At 39.4% G+C, this 19,408-nt stretch overlaps 3 protein-coding genes across 4 annotated transcripts; 1 reads left to right on the plus strand and 2 right to left on the minus strand.

Moving 5' to 3' along the window:
• Positions 1–7,078: 7,078 nt before the first annotated feature.
• LOC145501168 (uncharacterized) lies at positions 7,079–11,635 on the minus strand. The gene is made up of 2 exons (XM_081480708.1): positions 9,068–11,635; positions 7,079–8,770 (listed from the first exon to the last, which is right to left on the minus strand). Exons 1-2 carry the CDS (start codon positions 9,402–9,404, stop codon positions 7,203–7,205), a joined length of 1,905 nt encoding a protein of 634 aa, XP_081336834.1. The 5' UTR covers positions 9,405–11,635; the 3' UTR covers positions 7,079–7,202.
• A 1-nt stretch (position 11,636) lies between these two features.
• On the plus strand, positions 11,637–17,143 carry LOC145500964 (uncharacterized). The gene is made up of 10 exons (XM_081480537.1): positions 11,637–12,136; positions 12,282–12,354; positions 12,637–12,846; positions 13,304–13,393; positions 13,731–14,890; positions 15,166–15,251; positions 15,429–15,536; positions 15,830–16,026; positions 16,306–16,374; positions 16,762–17,143. The coding sequence occupies exons 1-10, from the start codon at positions 11,860–11,862 to the stop codon at positions 17,132–17,134; spliced, it is 2,643 nt and encodes an 880-aa protein (XP_081336663.1). The 5' UTR covers positions 11,637–11,859; the 3' UTR covers positions 17,135–17,143.
• A 235-nt stretch (positions 17,144–17,378) lies between these two features.
• Positions 17,379–18,985, minus strand: LOC145501055 (uncharacterized). Of its 2 annotated transcripts, XM_081480619.1 has the most exons (3): positions 18,697–18,985; positions 18,379–18,621; positions 17,379–17,874 (listed from the first exon to the last, which is right to left on the minus strand). In XM_081480619.1, exons 1-3 carry the CDS (start codon positions 18,856–18,858, stop codon positions 17,383–17,385), a joined length of 897 nt encoding a protein of 298 aa, XP_081336745.1. In that variant the 5' UTR covers positions 18,859–18,985; the 3' UTR covers positions 17,379–17,382. The 2 variants fall into 2 exon arrangements, with proteins under 2 accessions (XP_081336745.1, XP_081336744.1); XM_081480618.1 differs by having other exon boundaries at positions 18,379–18,985.
• Positions 18,986–19,408: the final 423 nt, after the last annotated feature.

Raw genomic sequence — 19,408 nt, forward strand, 5'->3', positions numbered from 1 at the left:
AAACAGTTCTCTTCGTTGTTCTCACCCCAAGGGAACATGTTAAGTTTATACAACGTTTTCATTGTCACACAATAAAAAATAAATTCAAAAACCATTCAGTGAATGAAGTCAAGAAATTGTGACATTATAGAAGATAAATAAAGAAGACAGTTGTCCAAGTTTAAGGTGTGTGCATTCCCCCAAAGTTGAGATATATTCATCGAAATATTCCGCGCAAATTTACAGAGCGCCAGGTTGGTATTCCTCTGAAGTACACCAATACGGCAGCAAGAAAAATAGTAGTGTTCACATCTGGAACTTAGTTTGTTTATCTAAGACACTGATTATCTGCAGTGAACAAACAAACACACATTTAAATTATCACTTTCCAAATACTATAACGTGTTGTAGTAAATGGCTAAAAATCACGAGTTAAATACATGTTTTTCGACAAACGCGGTCGTAGCTTTATGTCACGCACCACCATAACTCTGAAATTCAAAATGTAATTTTGACGTGATCTCCAACTGATCTTACAGAACAGAGGGTTAGGAATGTGTTAGCAGACGTTCGTGCGGGAGGAAGATTTCCATATCCCCTCATTTTCTATTGTGGAAATCTATCAGTCCGTGACATAACCTGCGATTAGGGTTTTTTTGAGGGGAAAGGGAGAAGGGAAAAGGGAGGGGAGGGTGTGATCGCGGGTTATTAGTGACATTATGACAATTTCCAGTCAAACGTGATGCTTGCTTGCGGCGGGAAATTTGTGCCACATATGACGATCGATTCTCAACCTAAAAAAGATCTAAGTGTCAAAACCGTCTCTGAACCCGGCGTAATCTAAGTGTTTGAATTGAGATCTATAAAGATTTGTAAAGCCTTTCCGGATCGCTTTGTCCTTCTTACTCGACATATGGTAGTTTGAACATGACCGGTTTTTTCAAAAGTATCGGACTGGCTAGCGGTCATTCAATGATTTAACACGGTGACCGGAAGTCGACCTGAAAAAGATCTTAGTGTAACAAACCATGTTCTCGTTCTCAGAGCTGAGAGTAAACCAAACGTTTGACTTGTGATCTATAAATCTCTCATTGATCTGAAAGTTCTCAATCAACAAAAGATAGTTTGTAATGGATGTGTTCCATAAAATCATACATTCTGAAAAGAGTACATATGGGTGTTAAATTGTGTGACCAGTGTATGACCGCGACTGATTGTAATTTTCCTGGCATAGTCAATCGAACGTTTGGAAATCGAACTCAATCCGTGAATTGGGTTCGCACATTGTGTGAGTTCGATTTCCTTAACCAATCGAACTCCATCAAACAAATCTAACAGAATCGAACTCAATCCATTAGATTGCGTTCGATTGGGTTCGGCACCCTAACTCAATCGAACGCAATCCATTAGGTGAATAATTTCGCTTGGACAAAGATTATGTTATATGGTCTCAAAAACACAAAACATGTGTTATACTGAAGTAACTCGAGCCGCGAAAAAGTTGATATTGATTTTCAACACCAGTTTTACAAAAAATCAAGAGTTAAGAAATCAAAATTTCGATTTAGTTCGATTGTCCAATTATTTTTGTGTGACTTCGATTTGCTTCGATTGCCAAACTAAATCGAACTCAATCAATGAATTGAGTTCGATTGGGTTCGATTGACTATGCTGGGTAATTTTGCAACAGAGAGATGAGAAAATGAGGTAGATTTACCTTGATATTTTTTTTAGCTTAAACGTACACTTAACACGCAATTTTGACGATAATAAGACTCTTTTGCAATATTCCCATACTTTTCAAACATACTTAAACAAAAAGTCAAATCGCTTGTGTGGGTCCCCCCTGTGAAGATCATCAATCTTTGAAAAACAAGATTCTTTAAAACTGAACTTAGATTATTTCCTACAGCCTGAAGGCTAAGAGAGAAGAAATGACAGATAATAAGAAAAAAAACAAGCCATGAAGAAAGATTAAAAAAGAAAAAAGAAAAGAGGAAGAAAAAAGAAGAAAGAAGAAAGAAAAAAACAAGAAAGAAAAAAGGAGAGAAAAAAGAACAAGGAAAGAAAATTGAATTTTTTTTTTATTAACTAAGAAGAAAGAATGTCTGCATATAGCTTTTTATTTTTTTCCAGCGATATTTATTTTAATAGCATTGGTAATAATTTTGCTTTATTGTAAATACAGATGTACACGGGAAAGTGGCAGAGAGGCGGGACCCCCGGATCAGGCTGTAGTCCCGGCATTTGTAGTCCCAGCTGGGGTACCCGAATGGGTAACCACGCCGAGGCTACTGTCCATGCACTACTATTTTAGTAGCATGTTTACCATGGTTCGGGAAACCGCCCAACTCTACTTTCCCGGCCCTCAGTTAGCAGGCTCAACTGAAACAGTTGAGTTGGGCGTTATCTAGCTGAGGGTTTTTTTAATGTATTTTATTTAATTTGATGTCTGTTTGGTTGTCTCTGTCTGTCTATCTGTCTGTCTGTCTGTTTGTATCACTACATGTGTGACTGTCTGTTGGTTTGTATGTATGGTGTCTGACTGTGTAACTGTGTATGTCGTTACTTTGTTATTATATATAAGTGTCGTGACAGTGTGACATTCAGCTAGGATCAGGTGATCTGTAAAATTGTAATCAGAGAGACGAGTCACTGTGAAAGAGGTTTCTATCGAGAGAACACAGTAAATAGGACGCATTGTAACACTGGAGGAGAATTAAACAAGGATTTGTTGAGTACAAGTGAGTTGTGAGTGTGCGAGTTCAAGTGCACCCCACAAGTTTGGTACAGAGGTAAACTTTTGCTAATCATTAGTTCGCAAGGAGTTGTGATTTTTTTTCAGCACAATAAAATTGTACTGACTTTCACTGGGCCGGGCGGATGGGTTATGTCCCCAAACTATTGAATTGCTCAAAATTAGATCAGTAGTCTTCCTGTCGTTCAATTTTACCGGGGAACCATTAAATAAAATAATAGCCTGGTATCCTGAGAGACAAAACAACGGGCACCTGGCAAGCAAAAAACAAATATATGATCTTTCGTGGCGACTACAGCTTGGTTTGAGTTGTTAAAAAAGTAGGTAAAAGATTTCTTTTGTGTTAACGTTAAGTTCATCAGTAGTTGTCGTGCTTAAATTCAATGCATGCATGCATAACACGATAAATGAATTTAGCCGGCCCACTCTGCAAAATTCGGAGAAGTTTAGCCTTCAGAATCAGTAAACAAATTCCCTTTGTGCGTGAATTTAGAAGAAATTTTCAAGGGCTTTCAGTGCTTTCCATGGTCTCTGTAGCAGACGCAAAATAAAAAACTAACACAGATAAGTCGAAAAAAAGAAGTGAAAGACAAAACAAAAAAAATCTTGCTCCACCAGGCTTCGATCCTGGGCCTTTATGAATTACATGTGATACACGTGCAACATAATGCTCTCCCAACTGAGCTATGGTGCAAACGATATTAAATTGTGCCAAATTTAATTATATATCACGACCTACTGCAACGCTGGTACACCTGGTTAATGTTCTTGACAGCCGTTTATTCGAACATGACCACAAGCGGTCGCTGATTTTATTTCACTGAATTCGCTTTTTGAAACGCTACATGCTCAAATGCTCAAACTTCACTTTAAAAAAAGACCTTGAAAAGTTTAGCGACAACGGCATAGATAATTGGGCGAATCTTTCGATACACATTTTACTTTATTAATCGAAGGTGTATTTCGATGCAAACTTAATGGTTTATTTTAGCGCTAGCAGCATCGATAGTACGGCCTATTTTAATGTTTTTGTTTCACAAAGGAGAGAAATTAACAGGGAAAAAAGGGCCTGATGTTGTGTCGAACTGGTCTGATGACAAAATGATAACGTTCGCGACGCGCAGTGCTTTTACCGCATGTGAGAAGAAGACAACATGACTGCCTTCCATAGCGTTCCACAAAAGCAATACTTGTATCGGCTCGAACAACTGGGTCGCTGATATTCGCTTTTTGAAAACTGCATGATCAAATGCTCAAACTTCACTTTACAAAGAGACCTTGAAAAGTTTATCGAACACAGCATCGATAAAATAGGCGAATCTTCCGATACACTCGGAATGTTATTAAGCAGTGTTAACATGAGTGATTTAGGGCCTCTTTATATGAGCCCGGTAACCGCGCTGGCTCGACTGTGTACTGTGCTTTACTTGTTTCAGTTGTTGGTTTTATTGGCTGGGCGAACCAGACTTCGATTTCGAACTAAAAATAATCGGCAATAAAAGGAAAAACGAGAAGCCGTCCAAGATGAGTTGTCAAGTGTAGGAGAGTCTTTGTCAGTGTTGAACCAGCGAATCTGACTAGCAATATCTCAACAACCTTGCGCCTTACTGATTGAGCTATGAATGCTAAAGTACCGCTTGCGGGGAAATTCTGTGTATGTATAAGAATTTGTCCACGTGGCATGCATGTGCGTTTTCACGCCATTCAGCGAGGCGATCATAAAATCGATGATCGTTTCAAACGAAGCTTGATGATGAACCAGAGCAACAATTTGCAGAAAATCGTTTCAATCAATTTTAAAAAAACAGCCGTCCAAGATGGGTTATCAAGTGAAGGAAAAATGTCAAAGCCAGTGTCGAACCAGCGGATCGGACAAGCGTTGTTTGGCGGCTGAAATCGACAATAGGTTTTTCTTGTTAACAAAAAGAAATTAAAGAGAAGAGCAAATAGAGGGAAAAAAACAGGGGAAAAATTCAGGATTTGAACCAACCCTCTAAGAAAATTATCCATCACGTACACTCGCTTTTATCACTTGCACCACGTCAACACGTACTAACAATTGAATCAAAAATTTAAAGAATTGTTTTCTTGTTCCACCTCGTTGCGTTCATTGAGCATGCTTCGATATTTTGTCCTCGTTTTTCTCAGAAACAAAGTGCAAAACGGCGAAAAAAAATACAGGGGAATGTTTTACTACTCAATTGAAAAGCACATGCAAAAATTCAGGCACTTTTGAAGAAAAAAAAATTTCACCCGAAAAAGTCACTTACGTCAGTCTTGCACCAAGCCATTCAATTAGGGTTAGGCTCCCCGTTGTTGTGTTGGACATCGATGATACCAAAGTAGACCCCAGAATCTTCATCTTTTTGACCCACGCCAGCCTTAAAGGCTGGTTGTCTCAAGTCCTTCAAGCTCCAACCCACATAGCTTCAGATTTGAAACGATTTAATTTGGGACCTGACCCTTTCTCATAGAGGGAGACGACTTGGAGTATAGCACGCAAGGAGTGAAGACTTCTGAGAAATCCCGTGGTGTCGTCGGCTTATTGTCCAACCTTAAAACATCTACCTCTTGCCCCCGGTAAGAGAAAGCCTTCGATTTTGGGGTATTTCAAATTTTGGCAGCAAGGACTTCTACACACAAAATATACAGCATGGGGAAGAGGGAATCTCCCCAGCCTCACTCCATGCTGTAATTCAAATTTCTGAGATAGCCAACCATTGACCATGATCTGCATGTTAGCCCCACAATACAATGTCGAAATCCATATACAGAAAGAGGGGCCAAAAGCAAATGCTGTAGTAAATTTATTAAGGCGGGACTTAACCCAAAATTTAAAAGTGTTCTATGAAGACTTCAATTGTGCTGTAGAAGATCAGGCAGAAGCATGTGAGTGGTTCAGCATCAAAACAGGCATCAAGCAAGGATGCAATATGTCTGGATTTCTATTCTTGATAGCTATGGATTGGATTATGAGAAGGACTGTAGGAAAAGGAGAAAACGGAATCAGGTGGAACTTTACATCTAAACTTGATGATCTAGATTTTGCAGATGATGTGGCGCTTTTGTCTTCTACTAAACAGCATATACAGAACAAGACTACTAAAATGAATGAGGAAGCAAGATGGGTCGGACTGAAAATCAACAAAGGAAAGACAAAGGTGATGAGGATCAACGGGAAGAGTCAGGAGAAGGTTGCAGTAGATGGGCAAGATATCGGGAAAATTGAGGAGTTTAATTATCTGGGGGCTACCATTTGTAAGGAGGGAGGAGGAATGAAAGATCTGAAAAACAGGCTGTCCAAGGCGAGAGGCACATTTGCCAGACTCAAAAGAATATGGAACTCAAGGAACATCATGAAGAGGACCAAGCTTAGACTGTTTAAAACCTTAGTTGTACCGGTGCTACTGTATGGATGTGAGACATGGAAGATGAACATGGGAGATGACCAACGAATAGATGTGTTTCACAACAAACGCCTCAGGAGGATTCTCAAAATAAAATGGCAAGATCACGTTACCACTAGAGAGCTCCTTGAGAAGGTAGAGACGAAGTTCCTTAGTGAAGAGGTTAAGAGGAGAAGATGGAAGATGACAGGGCATGTCCTACGACAAAACAGAAACAGCCATACCAACATAGCCCTATCATGGACACCTGAAGGAAAAAGGAAGAGAGGAAGGCCTAAGACCACCTGGCGAAGAACAGTTGAGAGAGAGAGGAACAGCGCAGGATGGCATACATGGGATGAGGCAAGAGCTGCTGCAGCCAACAGAGAAAATTGGAGGCATTCTGTGGAGGCCTTATGTGCCACGAGGCACAAAGAAGCTAAGTGAGTAAGTGAAGTAACCTAAAATTTGCACCTTTTTGCAATGATTTGTAACTTCTAAGGGTTTCACTCAAACCATACAAAACCATATATCAATGGAAAGCTTATGAACCACAGATTTTAGCGATAAGCAACATTTTTGCATTGCGGTTATGTGTAACCTGATATGGGTCAAATATTGTGACCCCATACTGTGTATGACCTGAGTGTACTTGAGAAAAGATATCTTGCCACAGATTATCTAAAATTTTGAGTTTTTTAACTTAATAGACAGTTTAGAAGCTATTTTATGGGATGAGCATAGAACTTTGTTATCAAATAAATACTTTGGCTACAGTGCCAACTTAAAGTGGGCCCAATTTTTCGGGGTCAATTTTCGAGCCATTTTTCCTTGTAACTTTTTCCAAATCAAACATACAGAAAAGTTGTATGCTCATCCAAGAAAAGACTGAAAGCAATAAACACTGAAAATTTCAAGTTTATTGGTCAAATCCTTCAAGAAATATTTTTTCTCAAAGTCAGAAAGAGCATATTCTGAGAAAAACTGATAGAAAGTTGGAACACTCAATTTAAGGTTGTTCATAGCACTTATGATGCATTTAAGTCATGAATTTGAATGAAATTGTCCATTTCAATCAATTAGAAGCTGCCTGCTTCATATGTGATGCCCTCAGCCTCCCTGAGGGCGTCTTCTCTGCGTGTACACAGCAGCTGCATCCCTTGGCGGCGTTTCTTCTCTTTTGCAGAAGCCTGCAGGTCTGATTTTTTGAGCCACCTCTTGTCCTTTTTCTCTGATGCCTTTTTTGGAAACATTCCAGCTGGAATGGAGAGTCTGTTCATTACACTCACTCTGCTTGCAGCTCCACTGTGAAAGTGGCAAACAGCAGAAGCTACTGCGCAACAGATCACCTTAACACCATGGTGTTTATGTTTTGGGCAACGAACCCAAACCATTGAGTTGATACACTCATTGCGGTTTTGTGTAGCACCACACACACATCTTTCAAGGAGCTTTGTTTCACTCAATGTCATGAAGGTAGGGTGCAACAAATCAAAGAATACCTCTGACAAACAGTCCTCTGCATCATGGGTTGAGGTTCCTGTTGCAGAGTCTTGTTGCCATCTACACCATGAAGACTCACCAACGGGACAGAAGCAGTGTTGTTTGGCTGGGTCTGGAGAATGAACACTGTGGTGAAGGATAGCAATGATGTATTTCTTCATGGTGTAAACAGCAACATTAATCTCTCTCTCAGTTGGGTTTGCCTTTGACAAAGTATTTTGCCTGATGGCCAGTCCATAATACTTTTGAAGGCGTTTAATACGACCTTCTGTTAGGCGGCCCTTCCCACCAATAGGTTTTCCATCAGCCAGTTTACCTTTGGTGGTAGCTTTTAAGTTCATCAGATGCTTCCCCATACGCTTTTGTACATGTCCAACACAGTCAAGTTTTCCAACTTTGTATCCATCATACATGTTTTCAACAGCATTGAAGGCCTTACTGTCGCCATCAGAAACCATCCACCTGTACCTTAGGTTGTGTCGCTGTATGGATCTGCTCCACAAAACTGTCGCACCTTCGGCTTCCATTGCAGGTGAGCTACCATTAAAATTAACATCACATTGATTTAAAGCGAGGTGCTCAGTTTGCCATTCCTCAAATTCCTCATCACTCTGACACTGACTCTTCTTCAGGGAACATTTTCGGCATTCCTTGGAAAGGACATGGTAGTCAAGTACCTCTCCAGTGTCCACTGCTATAGCAAAGACTACACCGGTTAAGGATGTAAATCCTCTTTTGGCCCATGTGCCATCAAAGGACACTGCTGCATCCAAAACATCATCACTGTTCAACTCTCCATTTTCTTTTAAAATGTGGGCATGCACCCTTTGCCCCGCGGACGTCATTTCATCATCAGCTTCAGCCTCCAAATCTTCCAGAATGATGTCGACTTGTTTGTAGTAGGCAGGCTCAGATAAACAAGGCATGTTCATAATACTGCAAAAGGACACAAGTCCTTTGTAGCCACCTCCTGTTTCGAGGGAATGATAAACGGCACGCCGATTTACATCGAAGGACTGCCCTCTCTTGGTTATAGTGGATGACGTTTTAAGTGGTCTAGCATCAAGGCATACGCTGCACTCCACCGAGAGATCAGCCATTAATCCATTTCTCCCAGACGGGTTTTCTTTTACAGTTAAAGAGCCTACAAGATGACATGGGCATTGACTACAGTTAAAACAAAATCACTTGTTCATGAACATTTGAATTTGTTTACTAAGCACATAATGCAAAAAGATGATTGACCTTTTTAAAGTGATGTTAGTTAGTACTGAAATATTTAATTATCAGTGACAAATCTGTTCAAGAAGATCAACCTAATCTAGCTAAAATAACTGAAAACAGTTTTGACTGCAATATATTCTATGTCTTTTTAACAGTAATAAGCACGGAATCACTTGGCAGAGGTAGTACTCTTTACATGTATGTTATAATTTCTCACCTTCCTTGCAAACATGAGCTTCTGACAGTGTCGAAGACAACTTTGTCAAGTCTACGAGCCTATATCCCTCTCCCAGGGAAGCCGTTTCATTATCAAAACATTCTGGAAAACTATCAGAATAATCTTCTGGCATCATTTTCAGTCGGGAAGCACTCAGCGATTGATCATTTTCAGAATCCGATGAAGGTTGTTGACATGATACACCAGCCACTAGTTCGGGAACTCCACTATCATCTGGTGGCGTTTTCTTCGCTTTTTTCGCGTGCCTCTGAATGCCAGTGAAAGGGTTTCCTTTCCATTTCTTTCTGTAAACATTTTTCTTCTTTCTTCCGGGCATTTTGGACCCAAAACTCACTATAAGAAAGCTACCTCTTGTTCTCTCAATCTCCACTGTTGTGATAAAACGTTCGGTTCGAGGAATTTCGATCCCATGAGGTCTTCGAAAGTCTTAAACATCATGTAATAGGTCATAGTTTCCTCACAACAGTGGAGGAGGATTTATGGGAACTGGATGGACTGCAGGGAAAGAAATCGATGTAAAACCAAAAAATGCTACTTTGCATTGCCATGGTAACTGAAACTGTTTTTTCACTGTACTAAATAAAATGCTGAGCGGAGAAAGGGGCAGTTAGCCTTGGTATGCTCTCCCTCACAGTTGCTGTATTTGTGGCGGAACCTGCACCTCCCAAACAGCCACTGGCATTGCCCCTCTTCCAGGAATGGCAGAATGGTGTATGTATGCAGGAGTCTGGGCTGCCTGAGGAAGACTGAGGAAACCCAGGAAGAGAGGACGACCCCGGTTACAGTAAGGATGACGTTGGCAAACGCAGATGAAATTATACAGATTCAAATTCATTTGAACCAATCATTAAGGCCCAAGGCAGCGGGCATCCCTTCTGAAGGAGAAGATCATATTCAAGCCAAGCCAGACCTTTGAGTGTTAAGGACTGTAAGTGCTTACTTAATATGGTACCAACAGAAATCTTAAATGTGACTTATGTGTAGCTCTAAGAATTCTATGTTGCATAAATCATGAAAACATGAGACGAGGTCATTTTCATACAAAGTAGGTTCCAATACACAAAATAACAATAACAATGCAAATTTCTGTAGATTTTTTGCTGAAATATTACTGCCTAACCCAGTTGGAGGGAACGAACTTGAGACAGTTATACATGTAAGAAATTTAATTAAAAGCAGAAACACCAAAAACAGTTTTTGCTTTCACAGGGATGGCATGATATCAATAATATGGATATCTGTTGATCAAAATGAAACAACTTGTAAATCACGAGGTTGACTGGTTGAATTTACAAGCTTTTTGGGTGTTCCTGAACATTCTATGGGAAAGAGTTTAATAGGCCCTTTGCAGGATCCGGTCACATGGTATGGAATTAATTACGCTGGGATGCAAGTTACACAATGGAACTTTCAAAACAAAGGAACTCGTGCCAGTCCAGTGTGACTTTCCTTTGTTTTGAAAGTCCCACTGTGTAACTTGCGTCCCAGCATAATTAATTCCGTACCATGTGACTGCATTTTGCAAAGGGTCTATTGAATGCATATTCTGTCAAGTAAAGCCCTAGATTTTAGTTTCTTTTATTGTTTAGATGAACCACAATTGAGGTTGGTTCAGCTTTTGTTTTCTTTCAGTGGTTTGCTTATATTTGCTAGTACAGGTAGCAGCATTTTTCAATCAAAATATTTACTGTTAGTGATTGATTCTCTGTGTCATCGACTCATTCACTTATGACTCACTCAAGAAAGATTGTCTCTGATCAGTCTTCATTTCAACAAAAGAGCTGTTTGTTACGAGAATAAAATAAAATAAAAAAGTTGTCTGTACGACGAAGCATGCCTTCACTGTTTAGACTGAGAGTCCTAAAACTTTTTTAGCATGTATTCGAATATCTTATGATGATAAGCCCGCCACCCACCCCACCCTGCGCCGCTCTGTTTTCACTCAGCAGCTGGTCAGCGGTCATGTTTATGAGGTAAACATGGCAATCACTTCCTGATTACCATCCTTGCCATCAGAAAATCAAAATACCAGCATGAGATTGCCTTGAAGATGAAGCAGTTATGTTATTTGATTTGTACTTCACATTCTAGTCGAAGCTTAGGTGGCACAGGTTATTTCTTATGGTGGAATTGACAAGGGGAATTCGAACACTAGTTGTAGAGTTTGAATTGTTGGAAGAAATGGTCGCATGGGGATGTAGGAATAGTAAGTTTAATGAACAATTTCAAATTTTGCTGCTTGAATTGAAAGTAAAGTTCATTTGAATGCTTTCATATGTATTTCTGACGGTTTTAGATCTACCTGCTCGATTTATATCTGCTACGCTTCGTTTTGACAAGTCCCTCAAAATGGTGGCCGAACTTGGAGATTGCTGAAAATTAGGTAAGTTCATGGAGTTATAAAGCTTCAGTAAAGGTTGGGCTGCAAAGTTTTTTTTCTATATTTACCTTTTCTATGGCACCTACTTCCTAGCTATGTTAGTTGGGTCAGTTAAAAACACCTCACTTTTTCAAAAATTTGCCCTTAATTTGATTGGTTTTTGCGTGACTTAAAGGACCACACTCAACCAAAATGCATTGCGGGCGAGCACTGTACCGGCGCCATTTTCTGTAATACAGATAAGACGTATTTCCCGATTGTGTTCGATCATCGGACTGTATCATTGCAATCCGCAGAGACAGGCTGCTGTAGATGCCTCCTTGATGTTCTTTTAGAATTTATAGTTTGTATTCTGCGTATATTTGGTAGTTTTCCTTCGCCATTTACGAACATGAAGCGTTCAAACAGAGGACGTCCGCCGCGTAAGGAAAGTCGCCATGTTGTATGGCTTACAACTTCTACGCTAAAGTTGTGGAACGAGCGTAAAAGAAATCTAGGATTCAAGGATAAATCCAATAGTGAATTCGCAGAGGCCTTGCTTCATGGTATTGCGCTAGGGGAAGGAAAAAAAGCAACAAGTCGATCGGAATCCAGTAGCCATAATAATCGAAACACGGGTCAAGGAAGGAAACGTGGAACGAATGTGGTCAATGTTAGCCCGGTTCCGTGTAAGTGGAATTATTTTGTTTACGATGTTTGTTGTTGGACGCATTGAAAGCTGCATGTATATACAATACATATAGGCTTAAGTTATTACTAAATACTGTTAGCGTTGGGTAGCATAATATTCGCTATTGATTCATTCTTCATCAGGTAAGAGACCTTTATTTGAGTCAACTCCTCTGCCAAAGACACATTCACAAGCAAGGCACACTCTTGCTGAAAGGTATGTTAGTGTTTTAAAATGTTTATTATTTACATATATTAGATATCTATTTGCGATAAGTTTATTTTTTTTTCCTTTCAGTTTGTACAGTTTTTGTGTGATGGTTTACTTTTGCACTTCATTCTGCCTTTTATGAGAGTTTCCGGTGGTCATAAGAAAATGTAATAATTTTTCTGCCTGATCCTATTTTTTTTCAAGTCTAAAACAAGCATGCAATATTTGCCCTTTATCGTAGTAAGAATAATAGTTATTAAGTAGTTCTCCATCTTCATATTTTATTAGTACTATTGAGGTTAATGTCACTGGCTCCTCCGTAGCTAGTCCTCAAGTGAATGACTCAAGGCAAACCTCCATGTGGAACCTTTCCACCTCCTGGGAAAAGGCAGCAACCATAAATCCTTCGTTTGCTTCGCTGAAGGGAAATCCTTTCAAGGACAGCCCTCTGTCAGAATCTGAGCACTCTGAAACTACATGTAGTATTGATGATGAAAGGTGTGTACTCATACATATTTGTCAATAATATTATTGTCTCATTTGTTTACAACATCTACAGTATATGAATTGAATACATGCAGGTGAGCCCACTGTTTGTGCATGCCAATTTTGACAAAAGCTTAGAAAGGCAAGTCACCGAATGGTGCACAAAGGAAGTAGGCTTGACCTTGTAAGGTGTATGAAGCACTAGTGCAAGGTTGTCAGCAAGATCTCTGTATAACCTTGCACTTAATTATAAAGCTGCAGACAGTTTTGAGGCCCACATTCTATTCATGACTATGCAAAGGATAGTACAAAATCTTACAAGGTTGTCTCTTTATTTGTGACTTCTGGAAAATACCTCATGCTACTTTTCCTTAAGTAACTTCATGGGCCTTTTACAGTATTCTGTTGTCATGATTCTTCTATTGATTTTAGTGAAATAATTTGTGAGTTTTTCTGTCATTTTCATCAGTTCATGTGAAAGTGGCCTATCTGAAGACGAGATGGATGATGACTACATCAGAGAGGAGGACCCTTCACTTGTGTCATTCAGCCAATCTTTGTAAGTACAGCATATGGTACATTCATTGACCAAAGCTGGGATGTAAACAAGCTTCATTTTGTAGCTAAGTACATGTATTCTACATCTTTGAAAAGGGGAAGTGATGCATATGACATTTGGCCCTAATAATTTATCACAAGTTGTAATTGATTATTGAACAATTATTGATTGAAGTTTGCATTCTTGTCTAGAACAATGCATGTAAAATTATGCATGGAGTACAGATTTGACATGTGGCTGCTATTGCAATGTTGGCTAATCTGCTAAAGCAATGAAATGTTTAGAATAGTGTCAAATATGAACTTGTCAGCAGTGATATAATTTTTTCTATTTTCAGCTCAGAGAAAGACCAAAGCACTGACCTAAGTGTGACTTTGAGTGCAATTTTTAGCAGTTACTCGGACAGTGAGGAGGAGGAGGAGGAGGAGGAAAAAGAGGAGGATCCAAATAGTCATTCCATCAACTTAGAGACACACTCTACATGCAGTGATAAAGACCTCTGTCTCAACCATGGTGAAGCTGAAGCAAAAGCAAATGGATCTGTAGTAGCTACAGCTGTTGAACCTGAAATAATACTTCAACAGCAGAGTATTCAATCATCTAGCTCCAACCCTGTTACAGCCACAGCTGGTGAACCTGAAGTACAGCCTCAGCAGCGGATTGTTGAATCTTGTACCTCCACTCATGGTATTCCAGATGCTGCTGTTACAACTGATGAAAACACTCCTCAGAATAATATGGAAATGCTTCAGAAAAAAGTAGAGGATGTTATGAAAGAGGTGTGCAACATGGACAGTGATCTTGATGAATTTTTGTCACATTTTCATACGGAGAGAATTATTTCTGAGGTGCAGGAGATTCTCAATTTATTTGAGAGAAACTGTCAAATTAAAGGTTGTGTTGGACAGTGTTCTGTGGTCAATACAAAATCTGAAGGGGGTGTATTGATTGTTAGCTGGAAATGTACTGAGGGACATAATGGGATGTGGGAGTCTTCTGCTGTGCTTGGTGTTAAAAGAGGCCAAAAGGTCTATGCAGCTACAGTTCTTCTTGCTGCCTCAATTGTTGTGTCAGGGAACAACTTTGATAAGCTAAGCATGCTTATGAAGTTTTTGAATGTGAGTTTTTTGTCAGAAAGTACATTTTCTCGCATTCAGACAACATGTGTGACCCCAGTTGTAAAGGAACTCTGGGAAGCAATGAAAGAGAAGGTGTGGGAGGTCCTTAAAGGTGAAGAGTTGGCTTTGGCAGGTGATGGGAGAAATGATTCACCAGGGCACAGTGCTAAGTATTGTGTTTATACTATAATGGAGCACTACTTGCATCTGATTGTGGACATAGAGGTGGTTGACAAGAGAGAAACTGGAGGTTCCTCAGCCACTATGGAGAAGCTGGCATTGAAGCGTTTGATTGAGAGAGCAATGACAGATCTGAAGATAGTAGATTTGGTGACTGATGCCTCCAGCATGATCATTGCCCTTATAAGAACCCTCAAAGGTACATGCGAGTCCATCCTAAATTTTTTTTAGTCCACATTAGTAATACTCCAGAATTTTTTTCAGTCCACTTTAGTAATACTGGAGTGAATAGATTTCTTTCATGATAAACTTCAATAGCACATTAATGACAGTAAGCTGATTCTCCTTGTAGTATAGCTTTTAAGTGAAATTTGCAAAGAAACCTATTCTAGTGGAAAAAGTGAAATAACATCCCAATATGGTTTGTAAGACTTGTTTTCATTGAATGGTTTTTTGTTTCTGTGTTGTTTTCAGAGCAAAATCCAAGCCATCTTGAGGATCTATTCCACTCTTTGGACATGTGGCACAAGTCATGTAAATTGACTGCCAAACTGAGTGCTGTGAGTACTGCACACTTATGATACAATAGTAAATGAAGCTGATAACAACTTATAATGGCCTTCCCTTAATAGTTATATATGTATATGTATTTATACCATGCCATAGAAAATATAGCCAATCATATCACATTGACTCAAATATTGTATGCTACTTATTATGTTGAATTCTTATTGTAGGCTGCTAAAGTACGAGGGTGCGATGATATAAGTCAGTGGATTGAACCCATTAGGAACCACTTTTGGCACTGTGCAGAGCAGTGTGATGGCAGTGAAGAAACCCTCAGGGTAAGTGTCGAGTATATTCAATGTCTCCCCGAATGTACTTATTAGAGAAAACATTGACATACTTCCATCCAAGCAAAAGATTGTACTTTTCCTTGTACAGGAAATGGTAGCATTTATATCCAGGTATAGATTGGTACAAATCTTAATGGTTAAGACTTTGATTTGGATGTTTAAAAGTTCAAACCAAAGACAAATTTAAACTACAACATGCACATGTACATGTGAACAAGTGGGTAAACTGTGACTGTTTTTTTAAATAGTTTTTTAGCTGTATGCTGTTTGCTTTTGTTTAGGACATGTGGCTCGGTGTCATACATCATGTGTGTGGGGAGCATGAGTGGGTTGAAGGAGAATGCTCACATGGTCCCCTTGTTTCAACTGAAGAGGGGAAGACCTTCCTTGAAATGGACTCTAAGTCACACAAGGCTGTACGTGACATTGTTATGGATCGTGCTTGGCTCAAAACATTGGCATTTTATGTGAAATTTAGGTAAGTAAAGAAATTTTAATGAAAAAATTAACAATTCTTGGCATTTCTGTGACTCAAACTCAAATCAGTGTAAAGATTGATTTACACTAGTGAATAAATTATTAGCACGAACAAAAAGTTTTTGTTGGTACTAACAATTCATTCACTAGTGTGTGCATTGAACTGACAACAAGGACACAAAAGTACATTGTATTTATCCCAAGCAAGACTTTAGATTCTAAACAAACTTGTTAGTAACAGTAACTTTTGTACTTATTGTTCTACTCATTGTTTGCGTAGGCATACCAGTAAACTCAAAAGTTTCAATTCCATGATGCTGAAGTATGCTTCGAAGAGGATAGCATTTAGGTAAGCTGGCTCATTTAAAATATACATGTACGTGTACATTTGTCCGAACTACTAATGTTTTCCTTCAATAGGGTTGGCATCTGTCATGGCAAAATTGGTGAATTTGTTTTAACATTTATTCTTTCCTGGGTAGTGGAAAGTGTGGTAAATAACCAGCAAATGTTGTTGTGTTCTGGAGTGTGAACCCTGTGCCAGCAAAAGAGTCAAAAACTACAAGTGTAGAAGTCACAGATCATAGTAACTTATTTTTGAATATGTTATTGAAGATCAGTTCCAACATTCCTTGTACCCCATGTTTATGTATCATAGAGAGAACTTATAGCAATGATTGTGATTAATCTTTTCACATTTCTCATCATTGAATTTTATTGCTCTTTCACATTGCAGCTATGATGTTTTTATGACAAGGATTCTTCTGGCAGCATTGGATCACAATGTTCATTTATTCCGAACTGATTTGGAAGACTCCAAGGGCCAGGTCCGGTACAAAAAAACCTACAGTAAGAGGTCCAAGAATTGGAGGGTGGAGCCAGTAAAAGAACCCAAGAAGTACCCACACTGGGCAGTGATGGCAGCTAAAATCCTTAAGAAGAGGGCTTCTGACACTGAAACAATTGTCAGACATAAAACATTTCTGCCAAATCACCCAAAGAGACTGGCAGCCACTATTGCTATGAAAGAGGCCCCTAGCACAGCAGAATTAGTTCAGGCTAGACTTTCCCGTTTCAGTAAAAGAGGTATCAAGGATTCTTCAAAGTGAAATTTTCTTTACTTCAAAATGACTTTGTTCAGTGCAGGGAAACCGCCAAAAAAATGCAGGAATAAAATTAATCCTAATATTGTTGTACACATCTTGATTTTAATCAATGAAGCTCTCACTTACTATTGAATTTGACACCAGACTTTAATTAATAAAATCAGTCAATAGAAATTGAGAGTAAGTAATCTAACAATCTTTCTTATTGTTACAACTCCTGAGTATAAGGGCTTTAGAAGAACTATTGCTGTTCAGTGTCTTCTGAATCCCATATATTCCCCATCAGGAGCAGGATATGTTTGTCTCACTAGTCTAACAACACAAGATGGGCAAACTCTCCGATTGCCTTTGCCCAACTTTCCATATTTCCAAAGGATGTATTGCCTGTATGCAGCCTTGCGATAGCTGTTCATTTCAAAGTCAGCATTTTCTGCTCTTATGTCACACCGTGCCCTGATAGCTATATTGAGAACTTCCCTGTCCAAAACAACATTCCTGAACATCTCGTATGAGGTTACACATGACCTCTTACCACAGCATTTGTTCTCTTCTTCGCTGGCCGTATCAACACAGACATTGCAGACACACCAGTCTGGTGAGCCATCTTCACCCATTGGTCTGTCAGGTTTGGGGTCCTCGCTATTCACCAGCTGCCTTGCATATTCAAGACTTCCTCTCCCCGTGCATAACACTTCAAGCAGAAGTCTGTTGCGTTGATCTACGGTTAGTGATTCAATGAAAACCTGATAAGTAAAAAAAGTACTTTAGACCTGACAAATGCAACTCTGGTGTGAAGTCCAAAGCAGATAATTTATGTGGTCAGGGGTTTGTATGCTGCGATAGTTTAGGCTTGTGCTACGAATTCATTTTTGTTTTGCTTTTATTGTATTGAAAGATTTTTGAGCAACTGGTGCTCGAACAGAAATAAAATGAAATGAAGGTGGTATTTATAGTAAGGGAATTATAACTTGAGGATAAAAGTTTTCGTTCAACAAGGAAAGACCTCAAGGAAATTACAAATGACAGCAAGAAGATAAAATATTACAACGGGGATTGACTTTTAAGACGCGATACGAAATGTTTCCGGCATAAAAACGTAAATTAGAAGAGGTGCATTAAAAACTATTAAACTTGACTATGAAACTGGTGCAAGGGCAGTAGGAATAAAAGTACAATATTAGGATTTTCATCACAACTTTGACAACACTAGCTACACCAGTACACTGGAATTATGGCACACGTTTTACCTGGATACTTTCTCTTTCGCGTTCAAGGGATAACTGGTGCCTTTCGAATGCACTGCTAGGGCGTTGAGTTGTTGCAGTATTGCCTGGAGAATTCGCAGCAGGCACAGATTCTTTATTGTTTCTGCACGGCTTTGCAGAACTGCCACATACACATGTCGCCGCGCACCTCAAACCAGCATCACGACAAACACATCCACGGAATTTCCCACTTTTCCTGCTACAAGTGTTTTTGCACTGGCAAGTCTGTTCAAAATCATTAGAAAAATTATGAGTGTTACATACCCATTTAGAAATATTGCCAAAATCGATGGAACTCACCACTCGTGAACCTTCTCGAGAAGTTCCCGGTAGCTCGGTGCTTCGATGCGAAACCGCAATACGACCTACTGGAGACCCGTCACAGTTTATCAATCCTTCACCAATGTTACTATCCTCGCTATCATTAGTCACATTAACGGAAGTTCCTTCGCTTTCGTCCATCTTCTAGATTTCTCTCACTTCACGCACCTGTGTATGACAAGTCGACATGTGAGAAATGTCCGCGAATTCCCGGATAATAACAATCACAAAGGCGCGCAAAGCACACTGGTTGCGTGTGGTCCTTTAAGCAAACCGATAAGCTTTCACTCAAGTCTTCTTGTTCACTTGATTGAAACGTGATGTTCACGAAAGTCACCTCGATGGATGAGATGGAGTTAATATACATGGCTGTGGTATTTGTTTTTTGCTGAGTCCTGTAGTTTTTCGTAAATTGTCCTCCGAAGTTGTCTCAAATTACAGTCTTAAAAAGTGTCACGTCAGGCCTTCGCTCGAGTGAAATTTAATTTCCATAAAACTCTGAAAAATAAAGAGATCCAATCAAATGGATTGTGGTTTTAGTATAGGTACATGAATGTCTTACAACACAAGAAATGAGCTAAATCTGTGTCTCAAGCAAAATCGACCGGACCGCTCTTACAGAGACACTCTCTTAAGTTTTAGAAATCGATTTTCGAATTTCAGGAATTTTCACTTTTAATGGCCACTCTCG

The sequence above is a fragment of the Orbicella franksi genome, chromosome 10 (genome assembly GCF_964199315.1).
Source record: "Orbicella franksi chromosome 10, jaOrbFran1.1, whole genome shotgun sequence".
In the NCBI taxonomy this organism is placed as follows: Eukaryota; Metazoa; Cnidaria; class Anthozoa; order Scleractinia; family Merulinidae; genus Orbicella; species Orbicella franksi.